The 25,861-nt window shown below is 36.3% G+C and overlaps 1 protein-coding gene across 3 annotated transcripts in view; it reads right to left on the bottom strand.

Annotated features, from left to right (window-relative positions):
- Nucleotides 1-4,473: 4,473 nt before the first annotated feature.
- Nucleotides 4,474-25,861, bottom strand: part of c2h8orf34 (chromosome 2 C8orf34 homolog) — a 113,868-nt gene continuing 92,480 nt past the window's right edge. For 2 of the 3 annotated variants that reach the window (XM_066720816.1, XM_066720806.1), the window contains exons 12-15: nucleotides 23,263-23,777; nucleotides 20,061-20,157; nucleotides 9,107-9,154; nucleotides 4,474-4,956 (exon numbers count right to left, since the gene is read on the bottom strand). In XM_066720816.1, the coding sequence (XP_066576913.1) occupies nucleotides 4,949-4,956; nucleotides 9,107-9,154; nucleotides 20,061-20,157; nucleotides 23,263-23,777 (668 nt within the window). In that variant the 3' untranslated portion in view covers nucleotides 4,474-4,948. The remainder of the gene's footprint in view (nucleotides 4,957-9,106; nucleotides 9,155-20,060; nucleotides 20,158-23,262; nucleotides 23,778-25,861) is intronic. The other variant, XM_066720825.1, reaches the window with a different exon arrangement.

Below are 25,861 nucleotides of genomic sequence, written 5' to 3'. Positions count from 1 at the left end.
TGTGTGTGTGTGTACACAGCACTGCTAAACTGCACCCCTGAAGTGAGCACAGCAATCGTCGGGTTTTCAGAGGGAGGCCATTCAAAGCCACAGTCCAACAGAGCTGCGCCCTTTCTCTACATCTCTTCTGTTTTGCACAAGAAAGCTTCTGACATTTAAAGGAATGGTCATTATTTATACCTTTTGAAAGCATATGTCATAATGCATCTTTAGGTTTTAATACTACAGTGGTCTCCTGTAAATAAAAATGAAATGATAGCCTAGCTGACCAGTGCCATTTGATACTTTAGGAAGCAAAAGATCAGGGGTTGCATGCACTTGGGTGGCTCAGTAGCTTCAAGTTATTGAAGCAGAAGTTGGTAAACAAAGGGAAATGGAGCGTTTGAACTTTAGAGAGATAACCCATTCAAGAATGTTTTCCCATTTGTCATTAACAGGGGTGTGTAATACCACAAGTTTGCTGTTATACCACCTAAGGAGCAAAGCTCACCCTGGCCAGTCTCTGAGGGGAGTCCTCCAATAAATCCCAGATGCTGAAAATGGCTTTGGTGGCTCAGAAAGTTTAAGATCTCCTTCTCTGAGAGAATGCAGCAGCTGCTTCGGCATGCCGTTCTGACACTTTCTTCTAAGATTTAATCAGTAATCTCAGATCAAACAGTGGGTACTATGTATGTCATGCACATTAATGCTTGAAACGTTTTGCAGAACAAGAACTGTAAAAATGCTGGTATCCCGTTTGACTACAGGCGTTTATTTAATCTACACTTATCCATGTGACATATACATGTAACAAATACAGCCATGTGAATTTCAAATGATTGTTTTGATCTGCTTGCATTCCGGTTTGCAATTCATAATAATAATTTGGATACAACTAAAATAAAACAAAAACAAACATTCTGAAAAGATGTCTTGAAGCTTATTGCCACAAAGTGTTCTGTGATGGTAGATAGTAGAAAAAATACCCTAGTATTTTGCCATAAAAAAGACCTATTGTGCAACAGTGATACGCTTGTTGCTTTTCCTCATTTAGATGTTTTACAGAAATCAAAGCAGAAATAGCAACAAAGAATAGCACACAATACATTTGTAAAAAATTAAATAAGAGGCAAAACCAAAGTTATAAATTATTTGGTTTAATTCATTGCAATACTTGCATACTGTGACAAATTATAAATCTAGAGGAGATGCTTATATTCATCTGTATGTATTCAGAGCTGTCATTTTGTAAACAAACAATCTGGAAATCGTTCTCTCAATGAACCATGTCATTGTTTTCCGTCATCTTGCTGCCATCTGAAAATATGACATCTAAAATAATATCAAGTATTATCTGGGGATTTTACAGTGTAGCACCTGGTAACATTGTTTATTTGGTATATATGATTTTTGTTAAGCACTGTCATAAAGAACTCTGTCAGATCCGGTATAAGAATCATTCACTGGGACTATAGGCTTATTCAAAGCTGTCTTCAAACCACATCCCTTTTGCTGTAAATGAGTCAAAATTTGCTCTTACGGTTTGGCGTGATTTATCTTGGTTAAACTTGCATTTTAGCAGGCTCTCAGACGGTGCCGGTCTGGGTGTGTCTAGAATGGGCTTTCTTTATTCAGTTGGAAAACTAAATCTAAATCTGATGTTCATCTGGTTTGCAAACACTGTAATGCATAAGTATTTTGTCTGCCCTTTCTCCCCTATAATAGATTAAGAATTAAGGATAGTGTTTTAAAACTCAAGGGGAGCAGAACCTGCTGGTTATATGACTTATCAACTGAAAAAAGCAAAGACATTTACAGGTGATGTTTAACTGTCGCTTTGAACATTTGTTTAGCTTACTCTTGCTGCAGAAATAGGCAAATCTATGAAGTTAAAAGTTAAATAGCTGTAGACTTAAGCCTTTAAAACCTGCCTACTGCAGTTTATTCAACCTAGACTTAAAAGAGCATTCATGTATCTGCCAAATGATCATTTTCTATATACCCAGTACATTTTCAACAAATACTTAATAGCATGAGTTCTTTGAAAACACACCACCAATTTGATTGAGTTTATCATTGCTTATGATCTGTTTTATTCCTATGGTCCTGATGATGAACTCTTTGAGGTTTCCCCTTATATTTAATCCTTTCTTGTCAAAAGATTATTGTTTCTCAGAAATCCGAGCAAAGATTTATAGCATGGTTTAAATTATTTGGATCCAAAATAGTATTTACAGTAGTATTTTTGCACTTTTAACAGGGTTTGACTATGGTTGTCCAATATTTGTACAGTTTTTCCTATGGGTTTTAACATGCCTTCACTGTTCATTTGTACAGTGTTAGATTATATTTTCATTTTGTGACGGTTGGGAATATGCACAGAGAAAGAAAATGGTCTGAAATGTCAAGCATCGTCTCACATTTCTAAAACGCAGTGAGCACAGCATATTCATGCAACCTGCTAGCTAGGCAGATGGACAAAGCAGCCATCCTTTAAAACCTCAGACAAATACAGCGCCATTGGTCGAAACTACTGTGCCCTCAGCATGACCCTGTTGATGTCTGAGATCTGAGCCTTTTGCTCATCAAGTATGTTGGCAGCTGTGTTTTCGCACAGAATCCATAATAGAGCATTCCTCTGTGCGCGTGTAGCTTCTGAAGTTCAGAGGCAGAAGCAGTGTGAAATATAATGTGGCACCCACTGCCAGTTGAGCTAGGTCTCCATTTCTTTTCCTCCAAACTGTTGAGATGCAGGCTTCTTTACTCATGAAATAATTTCACTTTTTAAGAAATTAACTGTCAAAAGTTTTAAAGATGCTTTTTGTACCTTAAGATGTACCCAACTGACATAACAATTTGGCAGACTCCTAGATATGTCAGTATAACATTGTTCAATACTGTACAAATAAAACCACAATGTTATTGCAATATAACCATATACAATAATCATAGTAACATTGTAATATTCACATTACATGCATATCAAGTCCTCCACTAGTGCATTCATTTAAAAACAATATATACAACAAAATACTCTTATGTTTTAGTAATATGGATATAACATTAGGGGTCAAATTCAGAAATCTTTAACATCATGCTCCACAGGCATGTCTAGCACAGCCAAAATGAAAACCCTATATGTGCAGAAATGTTGTGACAATGTTGTGTGTTATCTGCATTGATTATAAATCAACATTTGTTACTTTTTACTTTTTCGAACCATATATATATATATATATATATATATATATATATATATATATATATATATATTAAATACAAACCTGATGTAGATCACTTTTAAGATCCATGCATCTTCCCGTTCCACCTTGATATGGTCCCCTAGATTTGAGTTTGTTCTCCCCTAGTAAATTTCATTCACCTTTCCAGAATAAGTGACTTCTGTTACCTGAGAAGAAAGTCGGTACTGCTGTACAGCCTTATGCACCCGTGTTGTTTAAACTAAACGGACATACATTCTGCCTTGGCTTTTGTGATGAATAAAAGTATGATTAAAATGTAAAATATAATTTAAAATACATGATTTTATAATAAACACCACATCAGTGTTTGCAACAACACATCAATAAAACATTAAATTTGAGTCAGTCATGAATAAAATACTTTCCTCTAGTTTCCCAGTCAACTGTCAATTAAAACGTGTGAAGGGAAACATGTATATATTTTGACAGACACGCACTCAGTTTGCACAAACTGGGGCAGGGATATGAAGGATCGCTATGTACCTGCCCTTGTGCTTGATTTCATTGCAGCTAGGCCTACAACATCAGGGATAAAAACTACAGCTCCCACAAGCCCAGGCACTTAACTTCATATATTAAGTAGGACTGTTTGTTCATATTGTAAAACAAGCAGGTATTTCTACTGAATAAAAGTGTCAGTATGTTATTCATCTGGACATTATTCAAACTCTTAAATCAGCTCAAGCTAATGTGGCTATACATAACCATAGTAAGCAAATTTAACATATGATAGTTGTTGTTTTTTTAACTATGGAATCAGTTTGGAATTTGTTTTCTAAATTTTTACCAGTGAGATATCTGATCACCACCCTTGTTTGTAGTTTATCTGTGTCCTTAGTCTTAGAAACTGGAAAATGTAAATTCAGTTTTTGTACATAAATTGTAATTCTATGGTATATAATTTGGATGAAAGTGAAGACATGAATATACCTCATCTGTCAAATACCCCCTGGAAAAGAGAAAGCTCTTTATAAAACACCCTACTGGTTTCTCCTGTGTTTATCTGAATGGCATTTCACAATACTGTTGTTCCACATTGATATATTCCAGAAGAGGCTCTAAAAATGACTTCAAAGGGAGAGAAGCAGGGAGATACATTGTTTGACTAAAGGTCAGAGTACATAACAGAAATATTAGAAATATAGGTCACACACCCAGTACAATGCCTGTTAGACAGCTTGTGAAGCCTTCGTGTATGAAAACCTGTTTTCGAGACAATTTAGAGCCCGAACATAGTTAAGTGTGAGACTTTTTTTTAATTATTTTTGCAAATTAATGAGACTGCATTTGATTTTGAAAAGCAAGATTTTCAAAGATCAATGTTGGCACTCAGTGATGGGTACAAACTTTAACTATGTGTTAAACTTAAGAAAGCATCATCATCATTTATATATGTATATATAAAAACATTCAAATCAAAGAGTTTTTGTGAACAAAATCCTGAAAGGCATGCTTTTAGCAATCTAATTAAAATACATACATTTGAATTATACTCAATTTGACACAGTGCTCTAAAAGTATTAATTGTTTTCTAAGCTAAAAGTTTTATGTTATACATAAAAATGTACTTTGAAGATCTACTGCATCTAAGAAAATCAACCTCTGTGAATAAAAGTATTTATATGTAACTTATAAAAATAAATAATTTCATATTCAAAATGTCCACTTGTTGCATAAGGTCAGATCAGTGTTCTTTGTCCTTTTCATCATAGACCTACGGAAATATAAAATAAGAAGGTTAGTATGAAAATAATAAACATACAAAAATATATAATTCCTATTCTATTTCTAATTAAAACTACCATTGCAACTATTACAACTAACAATAATAAAACTGCTGCTTCTAATGCAACTACAACAACATCAACAGGAATAAATATACTGACACTTGATGAGGATGTTACTGCTATTTTTGTTGTTATTGACATAAAGTTCAGTTTTTTAAATGTCAAGGATCGGAAAAAAGATTATATATAGGAAGCAGAAGGTTTTTTGTAATCTACAGGAGCAATGACATATACAGTGGGGGGGAAAAGTATTTGATCCCCTGCTGATTTTGTACGTTTGTCCACTGACAAAGAAATGATCAGTCTATAATTTTAATGGTAGGTGTATTTTAACAGAATCCAGAAAAACGCATTTCAAAAAAGTTATAAATTGATTTGCATGTTAATGAGGGAAATAAGTATTTGATCCCCTATCAATCAGCAAGATTTCTGGCTCCCAGGTGTCTTTTATACAGGTAACGAGCTGAGATTAGGAGCACTCTCTTAAAGGGACTGCTCCTAATCTCAGGTCGTTACCTGTATAAAAGACACCTGTCCACAGAAGCAATCAATCAATCAGATTCCAAACTCTCCACCATGGCCAAGACCAAAGAGCTGTCCAAGGATGTCAGGGACAAGATTGTAGACCTACACAAGGCTGGAATGGGCTACAAGACCATCGCCAAGCAGCTTGGTGAGAAGGTGATAACAGTTGGTGCGATTATTTGCAAATGGAAGAAACACAAAATAACTGTCAGTCTCCCTCGGTCTGGGGCTCCATGCAAGATCTCACCTCGTGGAGTTTCAATAATCATGAGAACGGTGAGGAATCAGCCCAGAACTACACGGGAGGATCTTGTTAATAATCTCAAGGCAGCTGGGACTATAGTCACCAAGAAAACAATTGGTAACACACTACGCTGTGAAGGACTGAAATCCTGCAGTGCCCGCAAGGTCCCCCTGCTCAAGAAAGCACATGTACAGGCCCGTCTGAAGTTTGCCAATGAACATCTGAATGATTCAGAGGAGAACTGGGTGAAAGTGTTGTTGTCAGATGAGACCAAAATCGAGCTCTTTGGCATCATCTCAACTCGCCGTGTTTGGAGGAGGAGGAATGACCCCAAGAACACCATCTCCACCGTCAAACATGGAGGTGGAAACAGGACAACTGCACTGCATCAAAGGGACGATGGACGGGCCATGTACCGTCAAATCTTGGGTGAGAACCTCCTTCCCTCAGCCAGGGTATTGAAAATGGGTCGTGGATGGTATTCCAGCATGACAATGACCCAAAACACACAGCCAAGGCAACAAAGGAGTGGCTCAAGAAGAAGCACATTAAGGTCCTGGAGTGGCCTAGCCAGCCTCCAGACCTTAATCCCATAGAAAATCTGTGGAGGGAGCTGAAGGATCGAGTTGCCAAACGTCGGCCTCGAAACCTTAATGACTTGGAGAGGATCTGCAAAGAGGAGTGGGACAAAATCCCTCCTGAGATGTGTGCAGACCTGGTGGCCAACTACAAGAAACGTCTGACCTCTGTGATTGCCAACAAGGGTTTTGCCACCAAGTACTAAGTCGAAGGGGTCAAATACTTATTTTTGTTGTTATTCTATCTCTCACTGTTAAAATACACCTACCATTAAAATTATAGACTGATCATTTCTTTCTCAATGGGCAAACGTACAAAATCAGCAGGGGATCAAATACTTTTTTCCCTCACTGTATAGCTCTATCAATATACTGAGTCTGCAGCAACACAGACAATGGTTCAAGCACTGCTCGGTTTAGAACGACATTAGCTCTATCTGGGTATCTAATATATTTTATAATGTCCTAAAAACTGTTTAAGGCTACAGCGACATTTTAATAATTCCCAGAAAATACAGGATAATTGCTTTAAAAAGGAACTACTTAATGACACAGAGCCCACATAATCCCCTACTCTGTTGTGTCAGAGGTGCAATGATGAGTAGAAATAGACTGTTGAGCAGCAGTCTTATGGTGGTGACTGAATATAGTAATCTTCTTCAGCAATTCTGATGTCAGAAAACCATTTATAAATAACCTACTCATTTCAGACTGGCTTCTTTCACACCCTGCAACTGTGGCAAAGATTCGAATTCCAACCAACCAACAAAAGCCACAGACAACATAGGCTAGACACTTCTCTGTTTCCCTAAGCTTACTCTACTTCAAATTGCATCAGAATGAATCAGTGGAAACAGAGGTTCAATTTGTTACTTTCCAGTGCTTTAAGTTCCAATATAACTGCCTCATAACAATTACATGTATATGTCTTATGTCTACTTATGTGCATTATTGGTTATTCCATAAAGTCAGGTTACAGAATTTGACTCTTTGCTGTTTCAGCAGTTTTGCGGAATATAATGTTTATATTATGAGCTTGAGGAAAAAGTTATGAGTGGGCCGTGAAGCATACTTAAAAAATACATTAAAATGAGGAATCTGGGGTGTAATTTCGAGGTTCTATTATTATGGGATTATTGAATTGGAAACGTGCAGAAAAGTAGCAAATCAGATGTCAATGAATTTTGTTTATGTTCTTTTTAATTAACAGGCAATTTGTTTTCCATGCATGGCTGTATGGAAGATAAATGCTAAGATAACTTTAGTGTGGTCAAAAACAAATTAAAAGCATTTACATTATTTAAGAGAACAAACTCCAGAATTCTAGCCATTTTGGTCTGGAATTTCTCTTTTAATGCAGGTGAATCTCTACATTACACCCAATCAATAATTTGGGGAATGAGTGCATATGTATTACAACCCCAAGAATGTCTAAAATACCCCCAAAATAAGATATCATATAATCTTAGAAAAATTTGACAACATGCACTTTGGCTTTCAAACAATATTTAACTCCAGAGTCTATTTTTATATGATCATGTGAAAATGTGCCATGTTAAAATAGTTAATATACTAAATATCAAGATAAAGAATCTTACTATGATAATATCAGATTTAACATATTTTGAGTTTATAGCCTTTCGGTATAACAACAGATCTCCACTCCCAGAGTTTGAGGGTATGGTTAGAAAAGTGACAATTTTCAATCAACGTCCTCTCTCTTCAGTACTCATTAGGAACTGTTAAATAATTAATTGGAAATGACATGAAAACCACTCAGCCCTGTTTTATCAGTTTAGAGTACTATTTGTTTATCTATGCAGAATCACCTACTCGATTTCCCCATTTACACCCCCCCATTTGGAAGAGATTCTTATTTCTCAGCTCAGCTCTTGGATACAACCCTGCACATCAGCCCAGGAGACATCAAGTCAAAGCAACCACATTCTCCAGAACCACCAAGAGACCGGGCTCATCTCACAGTTTGAGCCACAGATGCAACAAAGAGGTTTCTCACAGCTCTCCTTGAGAACAGCACAGAGTCAAAGACACCTAATAGGTCTCGGGGGTTTCTGATGTGTTGAAGATACTACAGTTCACTCCACCGCACCCAATTGCAGAGGCACTGAGCCAGCGACAAGCTCACTCCTGACAGCTCCTGATCACAACTGTCTTACAGTACAGCTATTTAAACCAATAACCTTCAGCCTGGGGACATACTGAACACAGTCCACCCCACACACACTTGGAACCCATTATAGTTCCATTATTTCTAAAACAATGTTGTCATAGATGAGTTTTTATTTCCATGAACATTCACAATCCCTGTTAACTATAGCCAATGATCCTTCAGTCTCTTACCACTGCTTTTCAAAACAATTTTCTCCTCAATCCAAACTTGTCACTTTTTGACTAAAACAAAAACACTTTTGACAATTAATTGTATTTGGGAAAGTGAAATGTGTTAGATTTGCTTTAATGAGAGGAGCATTTACATGCCTTGGATGGTGCTGAAATATTTCTGTAATTTAATAACTCACAGCTCTCCATTACTTAGTGAGAGCAAATTCTGGAGTTCTAATTAGGAGAATTTCTCCAAAAACTACATCTTATATCCATCAGTACATAAAATAATCAGTTTTCAGCTAAAATAATACAAACAATTGTTTTTGGTAATCCCTGTTTCACCCATTATTATATTATAACAATAGTAACAATAAACGTATTCACCTGAAAACACAGATCTTTTGCTGGCATCCCGGACTCCACTTTGACTACCTATAAAATAAAATACATGTATTTTCATAAATGTATTTATGAAATATGATTGCACAGTGATAATAAAAAATGTAGGACATTAATAGTACTAGTGTAACAGTTTTTTTTTAATCATTCAATACAGATTTAGAACGAGGACAGATCAAATTAAGCAAACATTTACTAAAATATATATTGAAATTAAACATGTTGACACAGCTGCTTTCTAGATTTGCATGTTAAATGTTATCCTTGATTGACATGAAGGTGCAGTAGCTCTGTTTTTATTTAAGCCAACAGAAATGGAACCTGATTGCCAAAGTTATTTTAAACAAGAAACCTCTTACTACTTGGCAAATTAGTTAAGTCATAGTATTTGGATATCTTAAAAGAGCACTGCATTCTGAATTTCCTAGACATATGAAATGCTGTCGGTTCATGCATGGTATGTATCAATATTTATTTATTTATTTTAGGTTTTGATCAGTGAAAGGTGGCACAGAATTCGTCCATTAAAAAAAATATATATTGTTCCTGTCATCTCATATTATATTTCATATTGTTGGCTGGGTATTCCATACTGCAACTTAATTCTTTATTAGTAGAACATTGTTTTTGTAGTTTTTGTAGATGCTATTTTGGCAATTATAGCCTTACTATGGGCTCAAAGATGTTTCTTTGAGTACTACAACTGCAGGTTCAGAATATGGTTTTCAGACACACACACACACACACACACACACACGCACACGCACACATGCACACACGCACACACATACATTGTGCTCTGGACTCCAGTTACATTCTACAAGCTCTGGTACTGAATATGGTCTTTTTGTGTTTGTGAATGGACTCTGCAACCAAAAGGAACTCCACAATATGCAATCTAATCTGATCTGTACTTGAGTATAATCTTAATATATTTTTAACAGACTTTTTGTTAATATTAACTTAAGCTGTTGTCAATAAAATAGTATTGGTAATGGTATTTGAACCCCAAAATGTTGGAGCAGGAACTTTTAAACTATCCACTGGACAAACCTGAGCTCCAAACCCTAACAGCTGGTTGACCTCAATAGGCAAGTGACATAATGTCTGGAGTCCTAATCACAGCCCAGAATCAGCAATAATTGCATAGGAACCAGTTCAACAGGGAAGCACACTGGGATGGATAAGACCCTAAAAAAATAAAAAAAACTGACACATACAGATACATAACGTTTGACGTACAGAGGAATGTATTTGTGATTCTATAGGACAAACAATTCATTTTGTAAATTAATCATAATCTTCAGGGAACAAACTATATTAATCATACTAAAATAATCATAAGAAATAATCAAAAGAATGAATGAAAGAAATAACAACATGAATCTATCATTACACCCATCCATTCATTCATCCACACACACGCACACATACACACACTCTCATATATGGGGGATTTCAATTTCTCAAACTGGGAAAGCCCAGTCGGGACTACAGAAGCACAAATAGAGATGAATGAGATGGTAAATGACTGCTTTCTAACTTAATTTGTCAGGCAATCAACCAGAGAGAGCACATGCATTGACTTGATCTTTTCAAATGACCAAGACAGAGTCAGAGGGACACTAGTTAGAGAACCAATGGCAAACTGTGATCACAATATGGTTAGTTTTGAGGCATTGTTTTAAGTTATGAGGCGACACTTAGAAGAGGTAGACTGGAGCACACTGGATACAGATTCAGTTGAAAATGGATGGTTATATTTTAAGAATATACTACTTGAGGCTCAGGAGAAATTTGTACCAAAACTTAGCAAATTGGGGACCAAAAAACAGTGGCCAAAATGGTTTAATAGACGTATGCAAAAGAATATCAAGAGAAAGAAAATGTTGTAGTGCATACAAAGCAATAGAGACTAAACAAAATACAAAGAATATGTTGAACTGCAAAGAGATCTTAAGAAAGGGATCAGGAAAGCAAAGAGGGAAATAGAAAGAAACATAGCTCTTGGAGCTAAAACTAATGCAAAGAGCTTTTTTCAATACTACAACAGCAAGAGGACAATAAAGGATGAAGTGAAACAGATAAAGGGCAAAAATGGAAGTATCTTTGAAAACGAACAAGATGTGGCAAATGTTCTAAATAATTATTTCACAGAGGTTTTTACAAAAGTAAAAACGGATAACATGCCACAGGTTGACAACCAGTCCAGTCAAACCCTAAGAGAGATCAGGATAAATGAGGAGGAGGTACTAAAGGGACTAGCAGAATTAAAAACAAACAAGTCACCTGGGCCAGATGGTATATTTCCAACAGTACTAACTCAACAGGCCGCTAACTCAAATATTCCAAATAACACTTAGAACAGGGGATGTGCCAACTGACTGGAAGACGGCAAATGTTATACCAATCCACAAGAAAGGGGATAAAACTGAGCCAGGAAACTACAGACCAGTCAGTCTCACCTGCATCACCTGTAAAATGTTGGAGAAAATTATTAGACAGAAAAAAGAGTAGCATCCTAATGAAGCCATATTCTTGGAGATAGTCAACATGGGTTTAGATGAGGCAGATCATGTCTTACTAATTTATTAGAGTTTTTTGAATATGCAACTGCAGCTGTAGATCATGTGAAAGCATATGATATGATATACTTAGATTTTCAAAAAGCTTTTGATAAGGTTCCACACCAAAGACTGATCCTCAAATTATGAACTGGTTGATGTCTAGGAAACAGAGGGTGTCGATTAGAGGAGTCGCTTCTAACTGAGTGAGGTTGTTAGTGGAGTTCCATAGGGATCAGTACTAGGGCCTGTGCTTTTTCTAATCTATATTAATGATCTGGACTCTGGGATAGTTAGCAAACTTGTCAAATTTGCAGATGATACTAATATAGGTGGCTCAGCAGATACAATCTCAGAAGCACAGGCTATTCAAAGGGACTTAGATAATATTCAGTTGTGGGCCGACACCTGGCAGATGAAATTCAATGTGGACAAGTGCAAGGTATTACATGCAGGTAATAAAATGTCCACTATAATTACACTATGGGAGGAATAGAACCAGATGAAGTAACACATGAGAAAGACCTGGGGGAGTCTATGTGGACTCTTCACTTTCTCCAACCAAACAATGTGGGGAAGCAATAAAAAAGCAAACAAAATGGTAGGGTATATTGTCAAAAGTGTAGAACAAGGGCAGTAATGTTCAGACTGTTCAATGCACTAGTTAGAGCTCATCTGGATACTGTGTGCAGTTCTGGGCTCCACACTTCAAGAAAGATATCGCTGCTCTAGAGGCAGTTCAGAGGAGAGCAACCAGACTTATTCCAGGTCTGAAGGGAATGTCCTACTGAGAGACTGAGGGACCTGAACCTTTTCACCCTGGAACAGAAGAGACTACGTCTTGATCCAAGTCTTCAAAATCATGAAAGGCATCGACCACATCAAACCAGAGGAGCTTTTGCAGATCAGCAGGGACACAAATGGAAATTGGCCTTCAAGGCATTCAAGACAGAAAACAGGAGACACTTCTTCACACAGAGAGTTGTCACAATCTGGAACAAACTGCCCAGCGATGTGGTTGAAGCTGAAAATTTGGGAACATTTAAAAATAGACTGGATAGGATCCTTGGATCACTTAGTTATTAATGGACACCAAACGAGCACAATGTGTCGAATGGCCTCCTCTCGTTTGTAAACTTTCTTACAACAACTCTGATTTAGGATTTAAGTTATGGTAAACATCTGGCACTTCAGTGTTAATACTGAAATATTAAATCCTGAAGTTTTCTATTTAATTGTCTCATTAAACTGAAGCCTGCTTAACCAGTAATTTAAGAACATAACTGATATTTAAAAGGGATTTTAATCATTCACAAATGTTTGATGACATTTTTAGTCAAATCTGCCCACTGCGCATGAATGCCCAGATATTGAATTGACATTTGCACACCCTGAAGGTGTGAATATGATATTAACTAATGACACTTTAAGTTTTCTTTTCTCAAATGTAAACCACAAGCGGGGTAGTGGGGGGAAGGAGGGGTTACTTTCATCTTCCTTGGGGTTAGCGGTTACCCCACTGTGGAAATCTCTAAAATAACAGGAAATGACTGTGGATCCTTTTCTCTTGCGGCATATTTGGCTACTGAACAGAAACGAGCACTGGCACGCAATGGTGTCAAGAAAACCAGTCCCAGCATTGCCCCTGGACCTCAGTAAAAGAGTCACTGTGCGCATATATCAGGGTCTCAGTTTCCATTTAGATGGAACTACTTTGACATGACATCATATGGTTTACAAATCCTGAGCTGCATCAGTCAAGGCTCACGTTTCTTCAGATGGAATGAATCTCACACGTAGCATTATCTCAACTTTAAATGTGAATATGAAAGATGCTACCCAAAGTAAAGAAAATGATAATTTAAATAATTTGACTGACGTAAAATTATACTGAATAAGGTGTCCCCGCTATTTTGTCTGCTGGTATAAGTTACACTGAAAATGCTATTGTTTGGTAGTCTTTCTTTTTCAAATCCTAGCAGGATTTTTTTAACTTGTACTGTTAAATGACCCCTACTTTATAAACAAAATGTACTCTTTACTTTTCGGTGGCTTTCCAAGCCTCTCAGTCATCAGACACTCTTACCTACACTCTGCATGTATTCTTTAGCAATTATGTAATTCTCTGTCAAGCGCATATGACTGCACTCCATATACTTCAAATCCCTTTGACATATGTCCAATATCCTATAATAATATACATGTCTACTTTCCAGGTTGTCCCTGTAAATGACACATCCTTAAAAGGGTGGTGCAGTGAAGTCTTGATGTTACGTCCTGTAACCAACAGATGACTCAAAGAAAATGATCACATTGAGACATACAACTGGCATGATCTATCAATACAAAAAATAAAATAAAACAGCTGTACTTAATTCATATTTTGTTTATCACTGTTCATCACTAGTTTGATTGGAATTATCCATTTAAGGTTTTGATGATGATGATGATAATGATGATGACGATGATAATTTAGATCTTAGCAGATGCCCTTAACCAGTGGTTCTTACAGTTCTCATAAAACATACACATAACAAAACGATAGATTATGCAACCACGGTTATCTGAGAAAGAGAATACTACCCAAAGGGGGATGGGATAACAAACTTGTGAATTCTTTGTCAAACAAAGCTGCCTATATGCTGTCACTCAGGCAGACCCCTCCTCTGCCTGCTTTAAGTAGTACAATGTAGAGCGATTTGACTCTTTTGCCAGAGTCAATGACTTGCACTTAACCTTGTAGCCTTCGGGTAGTATTCTCTTTCTCAAATAACCGTGGTTGCTTTTGCAACTTTTAGTTAGCTTTCTAACAAAGACTAATTCCCAAAGGGGGAAGGTGTACAGAATACCCAAGCCGTTGCAAGGGAGACCAGCAGTGGACAGATGAGGAAGCCAGTCCAAAGCTAGGAGATAAAGCCTCAACTTACAGTGATAGACAAAAGGGGGGCAGGGAACCAACAAGTACCTGTACACCAACAATCATTGAAACGGAAGCCGGGGCCACAAGACTCTGTTCTCATCTCCTCCTCGTCCAGGCCTTCCGCGTCGGAGGCTTGGGTTTAGATAACGTCCTGAGCCGAGGAGGCCTCCTCACTCTCCCCTGTAGGGGTGCGGGGCACCTTAGGGGGCACCACTATTTCCTGTCATACAACCTCACAGGTGAGGTCAGGTAGGCTTATAAAAAGGCTGGAGGAGAACATAGGTAGAGGAGGAAGGCTGAGGAGCAGTAGTTGCAACATTGCTGAGTATAAAGAGTGATCCTTAGCTTGGAACTGTGAGTGAATTTGAATCCATACACTACTCCAGGGACTACCACAATATATGTATATATTTAAAAATATTTCACACTATTAGTGCTATGAAAATAATAATAGGCAGTGAGTAGCAGCTGCAGAGGCAACTCAGTGGTGTTTGCAGGTGGGTGATGCCAGGAGCCATGTGGGAGACATCACTATGGTCAAGTGACACCATGAGACCAGAAAGACTTCCTGGTTGAAGGAAAAGTTCAGGGTACTATGGATACCATCAGCCTGAGACTGAGGGAATAGCAAAAAAATACAATATATAATTTTAGTTTTAGTTTTAGCAAATGAAAAATACAGTGAATTATTATATTTGGGAGTAGTTAAAGAGTAGTTCACGGAAATGCAGAAATATGGTAGTAATTACATCAGTAGTATGTGCAGTGGGCTGTAATTACCAACAGTATACATACAGTTACAATTACAGAAATTACAGTGCAAGAATAAGAAGAGATATAATAAAGAGCATTTTTAAGGTGCATTGACATGGGGAGCAGGTAGGTGTGAGGGAAAAGACAGCTAGTATTAATTAACATGTCTTCCCTGTTTCTCTGCATAGAACAGGACAGCTGAGGCAAGACGGTCCATGGCCCAAGGTATGGGAATGGTTCTGATGAAGAGAATCTAATTATAATCCTTGCCCCAGGATTCTTACTTTACTTCTCTAACCTCACATTAACTTTTAAACTGAAAACATGAAGGGGATTTGTTTTTATGAAACGTCCCTGGAAGTTTCTAATAAGCATTTCTAAAGGTGAGTGACTGCTTGATCATCCTAATAATAATACTAATAGCTTTAAAGAGGTATTAATGCGTGTTGCTTAAAACCCATGGAAGAAGCTCCCAAAGTGCTTTTTTGGCCTAAACGCAAGACAATCTGGCAACATAAAAAACAGGATGCATTCCCACCCTTTAAAAAGCTGACAGTTTCTCAGGGCTAGGAGGTGTCAGATCAAGAGATTCCTTTGCCTCCAGTGAGAGCCTCCAGTGAGAGAACTCCAGAGAAAACTGAGACTTGATGGCTGCCAGGTGCTCGGTCAGCTTCCTCAGTGACAGCAATAACAATTAAATTTAGGTGGAGTGGGGATTAGACTGGGGAGCTATCAATGGTGTATGTTCACGAAAATATGAAATATGAGACCAGAGTTACATGTTCTTAAATTATCACTTGCAAACAAATAGAAGGAAATATAAAAAAGAAAGAAGACTGAAAGAAAAAACAGAAAACAACTGTTTAAAAGAATGCTGACAGCTTGGTGCACATCTAGAGTAAAGATCCATCAGCTATAGACAGATAGATAGATGGATAGATATACATATAGTGTGGAGGAGATACATGATACATTATTAAAAAGTTTTAAGTGGCAACAGTGACCTTGTGTGGAACTAATGCACTTTATCAGGTAATTACTCATCTTTTCTAAAACAGGTTTCCAGTTACTTCTGCCAATTATCCATATACCCTATGTAGACAACATTCACCTAAATAACCTTAGTATTAAAGGAAAAGCTCTTATGATATGTGGTTCACTATTAAGTATTTTATTAACTTTACACCATGGGTAAGTCGCCTTGAATGAAGATATCTGTCAAATAAATAATAATAGTAATTATATTAAGCACTATCTTCCTCACAATCATCTTCGTCGTCATCATAATAATACATATCTGGTAAAGGGTGAGTATTTTTTAGCAGTTATCCTAGTTGCTGAAGACACATGCGTAAAAAATATAGGCTTCTTACTGTTACACATCATCTTCAACTCACAGGTGAAATTGTATTACTTGGGCATAGATTACTTCAAAACTCCAGCCCATCACTTAGACACAAACCATAACCCAAGTAAGTGGGGTTGTAATTTGTAATTAGTCTGTGCCTCTAAGTTACTAATTAATCTGTGGCTTGTTCAGAGTAATGTGTTCCTCCTGTTTGTACATCATAAATTACTGACAGAAGTGGCTATATTCACCAGTAAACATAACTAAACCTGACATGGATGTTGCAGCATTATCTGGCATGAAATATTTAAAATTAAACCAACGCTTAAATGGACAAAAAGGACAGAAGTAAAAAACAGGATCATCACACACCAGTTTGCTTGGCTTCTTAGATAATCAATGAGCTTGTGTTAATTGTGAAATTGGGAATATTATTTATGTAGCTTTAATAGGACACTATGGCATATTAATCCCCAGAAAATGTATACAAGGTACATGACAGCAGATTCTTTGGAATGATTCAGTCAAATACAATTTTGTTCAAGTGCGTGTGACATTCAATTTGATTTTCCAAATTGTTAAGATCACAATGGACTGTATTGATTCTGTAGTCAATCACACTCTCTATGTATTCATGAGCCCAACCAATATTTGAGTCCGACACTGATAATTAGGAAGCTAAATTTCCCGATTACTGATATATCTGCTTATATTTCCTTTTTCTTGTTTTGTTAGCATGCAAAACAGACATTTTCTAGCATGGATCCCTCAAATCTCTCCCTGTCAGAGAGGCAGGATTTTTACATTTTACATAATAAACTTAACATTACTTTTCATCATAAATAACAACCACAAATCAAACATTGTAAAAATAAATTAAGTTAGAATAAGGGAGAATAAAGGCAAAATATAAAAATATCCATGTTCTTCACATTAGAACAAAGACCAAGGTATATGTGCAATTTCATACACAAATAGATAAATGTGCATGTTCTAAACATCAGACGAAAGAATAAGAGTTAAGTGCTGGTCTGCTTATATTTGCATTTTACATGCATCAGGTTCTCTCCGGTTCGTAAGTCCAGTCAACATCTTCAGCAAACATGTACTGTTTTTCTTTATTTTAATTGATATTGTGAATTATGAAAAGCAACTTTTCAGTAAAAATGCGCCTCTATGCCATAATATACGGTAATCTTCAGATGAAAATAAACAATCAAAACCATGGTTATTCAAATTTTCCACTAAACAACACCACCTTTCCCATTAAAGTGTATAACCCCCAAATTATTCCCTACGTACTCAAAATGCATATAGCAGTGAAAGTGTTCAAAATCCCCTTACTCGGTACAGAAATACAGTTAACACACATGACAACCAAGTTAGAATTGACTCCGTAGTCAGGTGAATACCAGACAGAACAGGAAATGGAATGATTGAGAAATGGAATAACAATTCACGTATAAACTATTTGAATGCAATCAGTAAAAATCTACTCAAGACTAACTTAAAGAGACTATACAAAAATCCCTGGCTTACTTATTCCTTTGTTGCTTGCCAGATGGTTAGGCACTTCAAACTTCTGAGGTGACAACAACAATTTAAAAAAACAAACAGAAAACAATTATGTTTGCAAATCATTTGCCTCTGGGGGTCGTGGAAAAACGGACCGTTTCCCAAACCATTAATTCACAGAATATGCCAAACATGTCTTTGAAATGTAAAGAAATAAAAACTCATGCTCAACATGAGACATAGTGTAAATCACCAACGACAGATAGAATAAAACCCCAAACTATGAGCAAAACATTACGCATTTTGAATGATTTCATTTCCTCAAAATGAATGAATGATATGTTTCAGTATTCAATTATATACATCTTTATTTTATTATGAGTACAAACTGGTTTATTAATAGACCTACTCCCATCTCCCATACTCCAGGAACATTTGTCAAAGCGGAGACACGTCTTTATTGTGTTCCCAAGGGCAGTTCCCCAGAGTCTATTTTGATGATTTAAGGAGAGCTATCCAAAATCTTCCAAAGTAGATTGTAATCATTAAACAGCAGCCAGCAGATACAGTCAGACATCACTTATTTTTAATCAAAGCAAAAATATATAAACACCTGAGAAATAAATGGAAACATAGATTAAAATACGGCTTCTGAATAAGTTAAACTGAAGAGGCTTTGGAAGGAAGCTGCCCTCAGCAGACTAAATCTAAGCCTCTCATTTAGTTTGTACAACAGGAATAAACATGGAAGGAAGATGAGATATGCATCGGAAGCATCCAATTCTCCATAACTTGTTTATCTGCAAATCTTACAACATGTCCAAAAACATCCTTCATCAGAAGATGTTTCATTACAATAGCTTCAGGAAATGAAAACCTACCCTGGGAAATCAACACCTTTTTTTAGAAAAAAACAACAACATCAAATCAACAGAAATTCTATACATAAGTGACATTCATCACATGCTTACTGTGTTTCAGATCCCCAGCTACAGGGCAATTTCAATACTTCTAAATTGTGTCACTTATTATTTTTAGGTTTCGTATTATGTGTAATGAGTCCAACAGTACATAATGCACCTTCTGTTGCCTTAAATATGTGACGGATCTAAAATAAATGGGTTATGCATAATGCAGTCTTTTGTAAAACCAAGAATACATAAATTTTCAATATCTGACTAGTAATAATATTAATAATTAATATTAATAATAATATACTAATATTTCAATAGTGATAAAATGCAGATCCTATAATTTTAAAGAAGTAAAATACTTTTAATGCAGATGCTTTATCTTAACCCGGCCTTCATGCAATTTTGTAATAAACCAAATGGTGTCATATCAACTCCATTTTCTCAATAAGACGACCCTGGAATGAGTAAATGCTTATTCTCTGAATCAAATACAGTACTCTATGGTCAAATATTCTAACTTAAGTATTTCCATTAGTCATACAGTGTAACACAAATGCTCAGACGATGAAAGGCATGCTTTTAAGCCTTTGATTGTTCTGTTTAAGTTTTTAGTTTTTGGAGACAATGTCTGTGGGTCCACAGAAGGCAGTCCTTAATAGACCACCCTAGCAGTATGGGCTTTTACTGCAGGCCTGAGATTTATCTGTGTTTCACCGCAATGTGTGGAGACAATTTGCTTCTGGGAAAACAACTATTAATCAGCTCTCCCAACCGGGGTAATATATACTCTATATAAAAATAATGTATCCCTCATTACTCCCTGACTTAACTGGACACCTTCTAAGTGAAAACCTTTATTAGTCTGTAGTGTCCGATTGATTTGTTCAACACCTTCCACCACAGGGTCTGAGTGGTCTAAACTCACATTTGTCTTGATCAGCCTGATCCACACAGTCGCTGTCTGTGTCACTGGGAATAAGCCAAGGCTGTCGGACAGCCTGGAGCTGCTGATAGAACTCGTCCTACCAAGAGAGAACACAGAAGAGCTGTATCAGGTGGGGGCAGGTGACATACTCCTGTGGAGTGAAACTGTGGATAAGGCTTCTTTTCTCAACAAGCTTGTGAATTTGTCATCTACATCTCAAAAGAAGACGCAGAAGTGCATGAAATTAAGTAGCAACTTCAACTAGGTACAAATGCTTCGTTCCCCCACCATCAAGTACATTTATTTACTGTAACGCCTTGCTGTGTGTTGCATTTTAACTTGCTTCCAGCTCACAAAAAGCACAAGTAGGGGGTTTTGTTTACCCAAGGAAGCCTGAGTGACCTTTACAGCACATTGGTCCAGAATGATATATTATTTCAACATGTACAAGAAAAACAAAAGGTTTTGTGTATCTTTCTATGTTTACGTTTGATTGATTACAAACTTAATGGAAACAAATCTGCCAAGGAATGGATACATATGCAAGACTATTTACAGCAAATATACTGATATACTGTGAATAATTATGTATGAGTTAAAGCCACATTTTTAGATTTAAAATGCTACGTGTGTATGTGTACTTATTAAGAAAATTGAATTGATACATACATATCGACACTGAATTGCTTTACTGAAGAAAACACTTGGGATTGTATGTAAATGTGAAAACTAAATAACACAAACTGGCGAACTGGAGGCTGAGAATTGACAAACATGCTTGGTTGGCCCATTACTTCTACAGCTGCTTACATTTCTTTTTAAATTGAGAATGCCTCTGAATATAACTCCAGGGCCACTAATAAATAAAGGCTTTTGTGTGTTCCTATATTTCAGCAGCAAAAGGCAATAGAAAATCTTTCCATATCCATGCTGACTGAAGAAGTCATGCATCTCAGGTTCATTGCTAGGGATGAAGTAGGGATTTTACAGGAAATATAAGCAACATTTTTTTTAAATCTACATTTGATGGAAACGTATGTATTTTTGTCTTTTATCACAGCCCTGAATAAATGTCCCCTTAGCCCCTTTTTATTCTGTTGGTTATATTACTACAATCGTGAGCCCAGGTGGCTTTAATAAAAAGTGATTTGCGGTTTTGAAGTTTTTAATAATCTTGCTAGCCTTCAGATGTAAAGGCAAGAGAACTGACGAAAAAATATTGACATTCCTTCTAGCGATTAATGGAGCTGACAAAAAAGGGCTTCAGATTTAACAATGCTGCTGAGCGGTAGACCATGAAAAAGAACTTTTAAAAATAAAACTTTCATTCCGATTCTTTACTTTTTCTAAAGCCACAGACATTTTTCCACTTATAACTGGCAGCCACCTCAAATGCAATAATGTGTATTTTTTTTATATGATGTGTATAAAGTCTTTTAAAGGGATTTTAGTTGCCCTGTACAGACTGACTCATTCGTGCCTGATCGTTGTTCATAATAAGATCAGCCAGGATATGTTTGTGACACATTTATCATTTTATTTATTTTTTGATAGCTCAGGTATAGGTGTATAAAAATACCTCAGTCTTGTTATATGTCTCACAGTTGCTACTGGACAATACTGTTAATCGCTGACCCTTCGTAACTTACTTCGAGATAAGAGGTGGACTGCATATTAGGAATCACTTAAAGTTCGATCAAGCAGCCATTAGTATACATTTAGGAAAGACATCTAGCTTTTTGGGGTATATGCTGTATTTATTAGTATTGTGCTTAATTGTTGTTTGCAGTTATGTAATACCTTCTATTTAAAAACGTCCCTTGTCTATACAATACCAAATCTTTCACTGCATTCTGCTGTTGCATGTGTGAAGAGCACAGTGTTGATTAAAACATTTATGAAAATATCAAAGATATTTCAGACATAAGTGCAGCAAATCCAGACATGTAGGTCAATATGTATGTTTTATGACTTAAGTAATTATTTTAATAAAGAATAAACAAAAGGGAATGACAAATTATGACACCTCAGAATAACTTTAATACAAGGGATTTGATAGGTATAGGTTGTTAATACAGATTTGCTGCTTAGTACTGATCCCTGTGATACTCCACTGGTTTCCTTGACCTACTTTGATGTTTCTCTTCTCAATATTACCCTAGAGCTTTTGTTTGAGAATGAAACTTTGCTGTTACACCTGACCATCTTGAAATTGAATTTATTCTTTGGAGTTATCCACAGTTTCCACTTATTCTTCAAGGAATTAAAACAGGTTCGTAAGACATGTTTTTCCTTTTAATTAAACCTGTGTTGACAGTCTCTCATGGTAAAATGAATCATATATCTAATTAATTGCTTGCATTTAGATGCAATACAAGTTTGGTTGTATGTTGGTCTGTAATTACTTCACTCAGTTTGCTCTCCCTTCTTGAGGATGGGTATTATGTTAATCATTTTCCAATTAGACAGTACAGCCCCTGTTTTTAATGTCATCACTTTTTTGTTAACTCAAATCACTCAAATGCAGGTGAATGGATTAGATTCTCTCCACAACTGTAATTTAGCTTCCATTCTATGTAGGATGATCAATACCTGAATAAAATAAGAAATACTTGAGCCTTTTACCTCTAAACTGCATTTAATAATTCTCCAAGCAGACCGAATTTTGTTTCCCTTAATTTGGACGACTTTTGCATAATCTATAAAGTTATTTTTCCTCCGAATACTTTTCTTGATCTGTTAAACTACTTTGGCTTGTGCTGCTGAAATGAAGATTTAAGTACCTGAGAATGAACTTCCTCAAAAAGGTTTGCCTATCAACATGAAAACATACATTCAGTGTGGAACATATAATTTAAGTATTACATTAATAGCTTTCACTTCATGTTGATGCTCAGAATCTGAAATAGATTTTACAACATGTGGGGTCATCCTAAGCTGTGTTGAAGTCTACATGCTATTGAAAGGTGTATTGTTAGTGGATACAGCTCTGTATGAAGTGCACATAACAATTAGAAGGTCTGAATTAAATTATTTGGAAGCTTTGTAGAAAAAAATATGATTTCCAGTAACACAGTATGAGAAAAGTCTCTTTGATCTAATGTTGAATTATTTAATTTACTCTTGGCACTAAAGTAAGGACGCTTCTCATTAAGATTCATAAAATGTTTGAAACAGACCTTGCTGGTTTACTGTTTATTACCTCTGACAGGTTGGTCCTTTGACTCGAAGGTTTTCCCATACTCTCAGCAGCGATTGGCCCCGCAGTCAGCCCAGTTGGAGTAAGTAGAGGCCGTCCAGCCTGACTTGTAGGTGTGACCGGTCTGCTCCTCTGACTTCCAAAGCTGTCATCCTTGTTGCTGTGTGTGCCAGGAGTGACAGGTCGTGGCATCAAACTGTTAGGGGTCACAGGCCTATTTCCTTGAGCTGAAGGCGTTCTGGGCCTGCTGCTCTGTGCGTTGGGAGTTTGAGGCCTACTGTTTTGGTTGCTTGGTGTCTGTGATCTACTTGTTACAAGGGAGGCTGGTTTGCTTCCATATAGAGGCAGTGGGCTGCTTTTACCAGCAAGGCTTCCTGGTGATTGAGGTCTAGAAGTTGGACCTGACAAAGGCTGAAGACTGCCTTGAAGCGCTGGTGACAGGAGAAGACTGCTGTGTGGACTGTTGGGACTCCTCAATAATTTACCTTCAGCCATCTTGGCCAGGTCCTTTTCCACTTCTGTAATGATAGGAATAAATAAATGTATATAATTTTGATAAAACAGTGCATGAAACCCCATTTAAAAAGTTCAAATTGGAAACGTAATATAGTTGGCAGCGTGAGTGATACAGACACACCTTAGTCTTAGTCATGAAGGTCAGCTGCCAGTTCCCTCACTGGTGCTGCTGTTCGGAGTTGGGGGAGGTATTTTTCTTTGGGAGATATATGGCTCTAGATTTACTGTTATTTTGCCTCCCACAGCACTCTATCATTTATGACATGAAATGATAAATAACCATATGAATTGTGTGGGATTATTTTTCTCTGTGAAGGATGGCAAATGCTTCCATTACATAAATATAGTAAAATATTAGTAGGACTTCATATCAACAATACTAAGTTTGTTTAATTTTTCATTAGCTTCAATAGTTTTTTACAGAAAACTATTTTGAACAAATCATGCAGTAAACTTGTTTTATTAGTTTAGTTTTGAATAATATTAAACATTTAAAAAATAATTTGTTAATTAAATTCAAAACTATTTTTATAGTCATTGAATAGTACTTTTGTATGTGTAATTAGAAAATCTGTTTTCATTTTTATATGAAAAATAACATGGATATATAACACACGTACAGTTGTATATACAATAAACAAAGTTATGATGTTATTTCAATTATTTGAATGCATTCATATGCTGGCAGTAACACGGCAAGCTGGAAGTTAGAAGGCTTTAATCATAATCCGGAAATTAACTTATAGTTAAATATTCTCAGGGCACCGTGCCTTAATCAATTAGACTCAACTTGTAATCACTTTAAGGTATGACTTGATTTCCTATAAACCATTGCAGCTGTCATAGTAAGCAGGGCTTTTCAGATGGTATGTCTTTTTTATCATTAGAAACCACTTTATATAAATTGATAAAACAATTTTCATGTCTTTAATACCAACCAATTATTTAAGCTAATCTTGAACTTCCCTAATAAGATTTCACAGGCAGTGGCTCTGTGGCTTCATACATTTTACTCTATGTATGTATACTCAGAAAGTCTGCAGCAAGCACACATACAGTAACACTCATATTTCAAAAATGTGTTTTACATACAGATGTCACAATGATAACTTTAGACATGTGTCCTTAATGGGATGTTTTTAATGCAGTATGATTGCCTCATTTTGTTTCTTTTTACTAAACTGGTCTCTTCCCAAAAGAAACCTAAACCTTTCTTGTTATTGTTTTCACATCAGAAAAACCTCACATGCTTCCGTAGAAAACACAAATCATATTTAATTTTTCACAGAGAAATGATTTCATTTCTTGAAACCAATCCCAGTATTTTGTATTCCGTTCTTCCGGAATCAATAGATTTCATTCCACAAGAAGAAGAATTAGGCTGCTACTTCTGCATTTAATCAAAAATAAGATTTGAAAGTTAAATCCATCCCTTTCTGCATTGTAATTTTCTTGTTCTATTCATTTTTTTTCTCTAAGTTTTATCCTCAAGTTTCTATCTTTAATGAGCTTTGCGGTTCACTCTTACCCCAATTCAGAGACAATCCAGCACTTCTAGAATAGGTCACATTTTGCAAGTATCCACCCAACTCTTATTTTGAAGTATGCAACCATCAGATAGACATAAATGTCAATACAAACATTGGAAAAAAAATAAAATTGGCTATATCTGAGTTAATAAGCATCCACATTGTGGGTCCTATAAATGATTAAATATCTAAATTGTGAAACTGATTAAATTACCATTGTAATTAAGTTAATTAGAATCAGAGAGCTAACAATGTAGACAGAGAATACATTGCAATACAATAGGTCTTAACTGGAGACCTAAACAGAAGATAACTCTTTTATGGGACTATTCATTTTAGTTGGCTGACTATTCTGTTCTTTATTTAACCTGTACCTCTGTAAGTTGAGACCCAGGTGAACAGCCTGATAGCTTTGAAAATCCCATTTAACTTATCCAGCTGTAATTATTTTGAAAATGTCTTTGTGTTTCTTTATCTGAATAATTTAGTGTGTGGGGAAATTACTAGCTTGTGCTTTATAAACAGGACGTTCCCTCTTGGAAGGAACGTTTTGTTGA

Source organism: Amia ocellicauda, chromosome 2 (assembly GCF_036373705.1).
Source record: "Amia ocellicauda isolate fAmiCal2 chromosome 2, fAmiCal2.hap1, whole genome shotgun sequence".
Classification (NCBI taxonomy): Eukaryota; Metazoa; Chordata; class Actinopteri; order Amiiformes; family Amiidae; genus Amia; species Amia ocellicauda.
The sequence above is the reverse complement of the archived record's forward strand: the minus strand, read 5'-3'. Positions and strand labels throughout refer to the sequence as shown.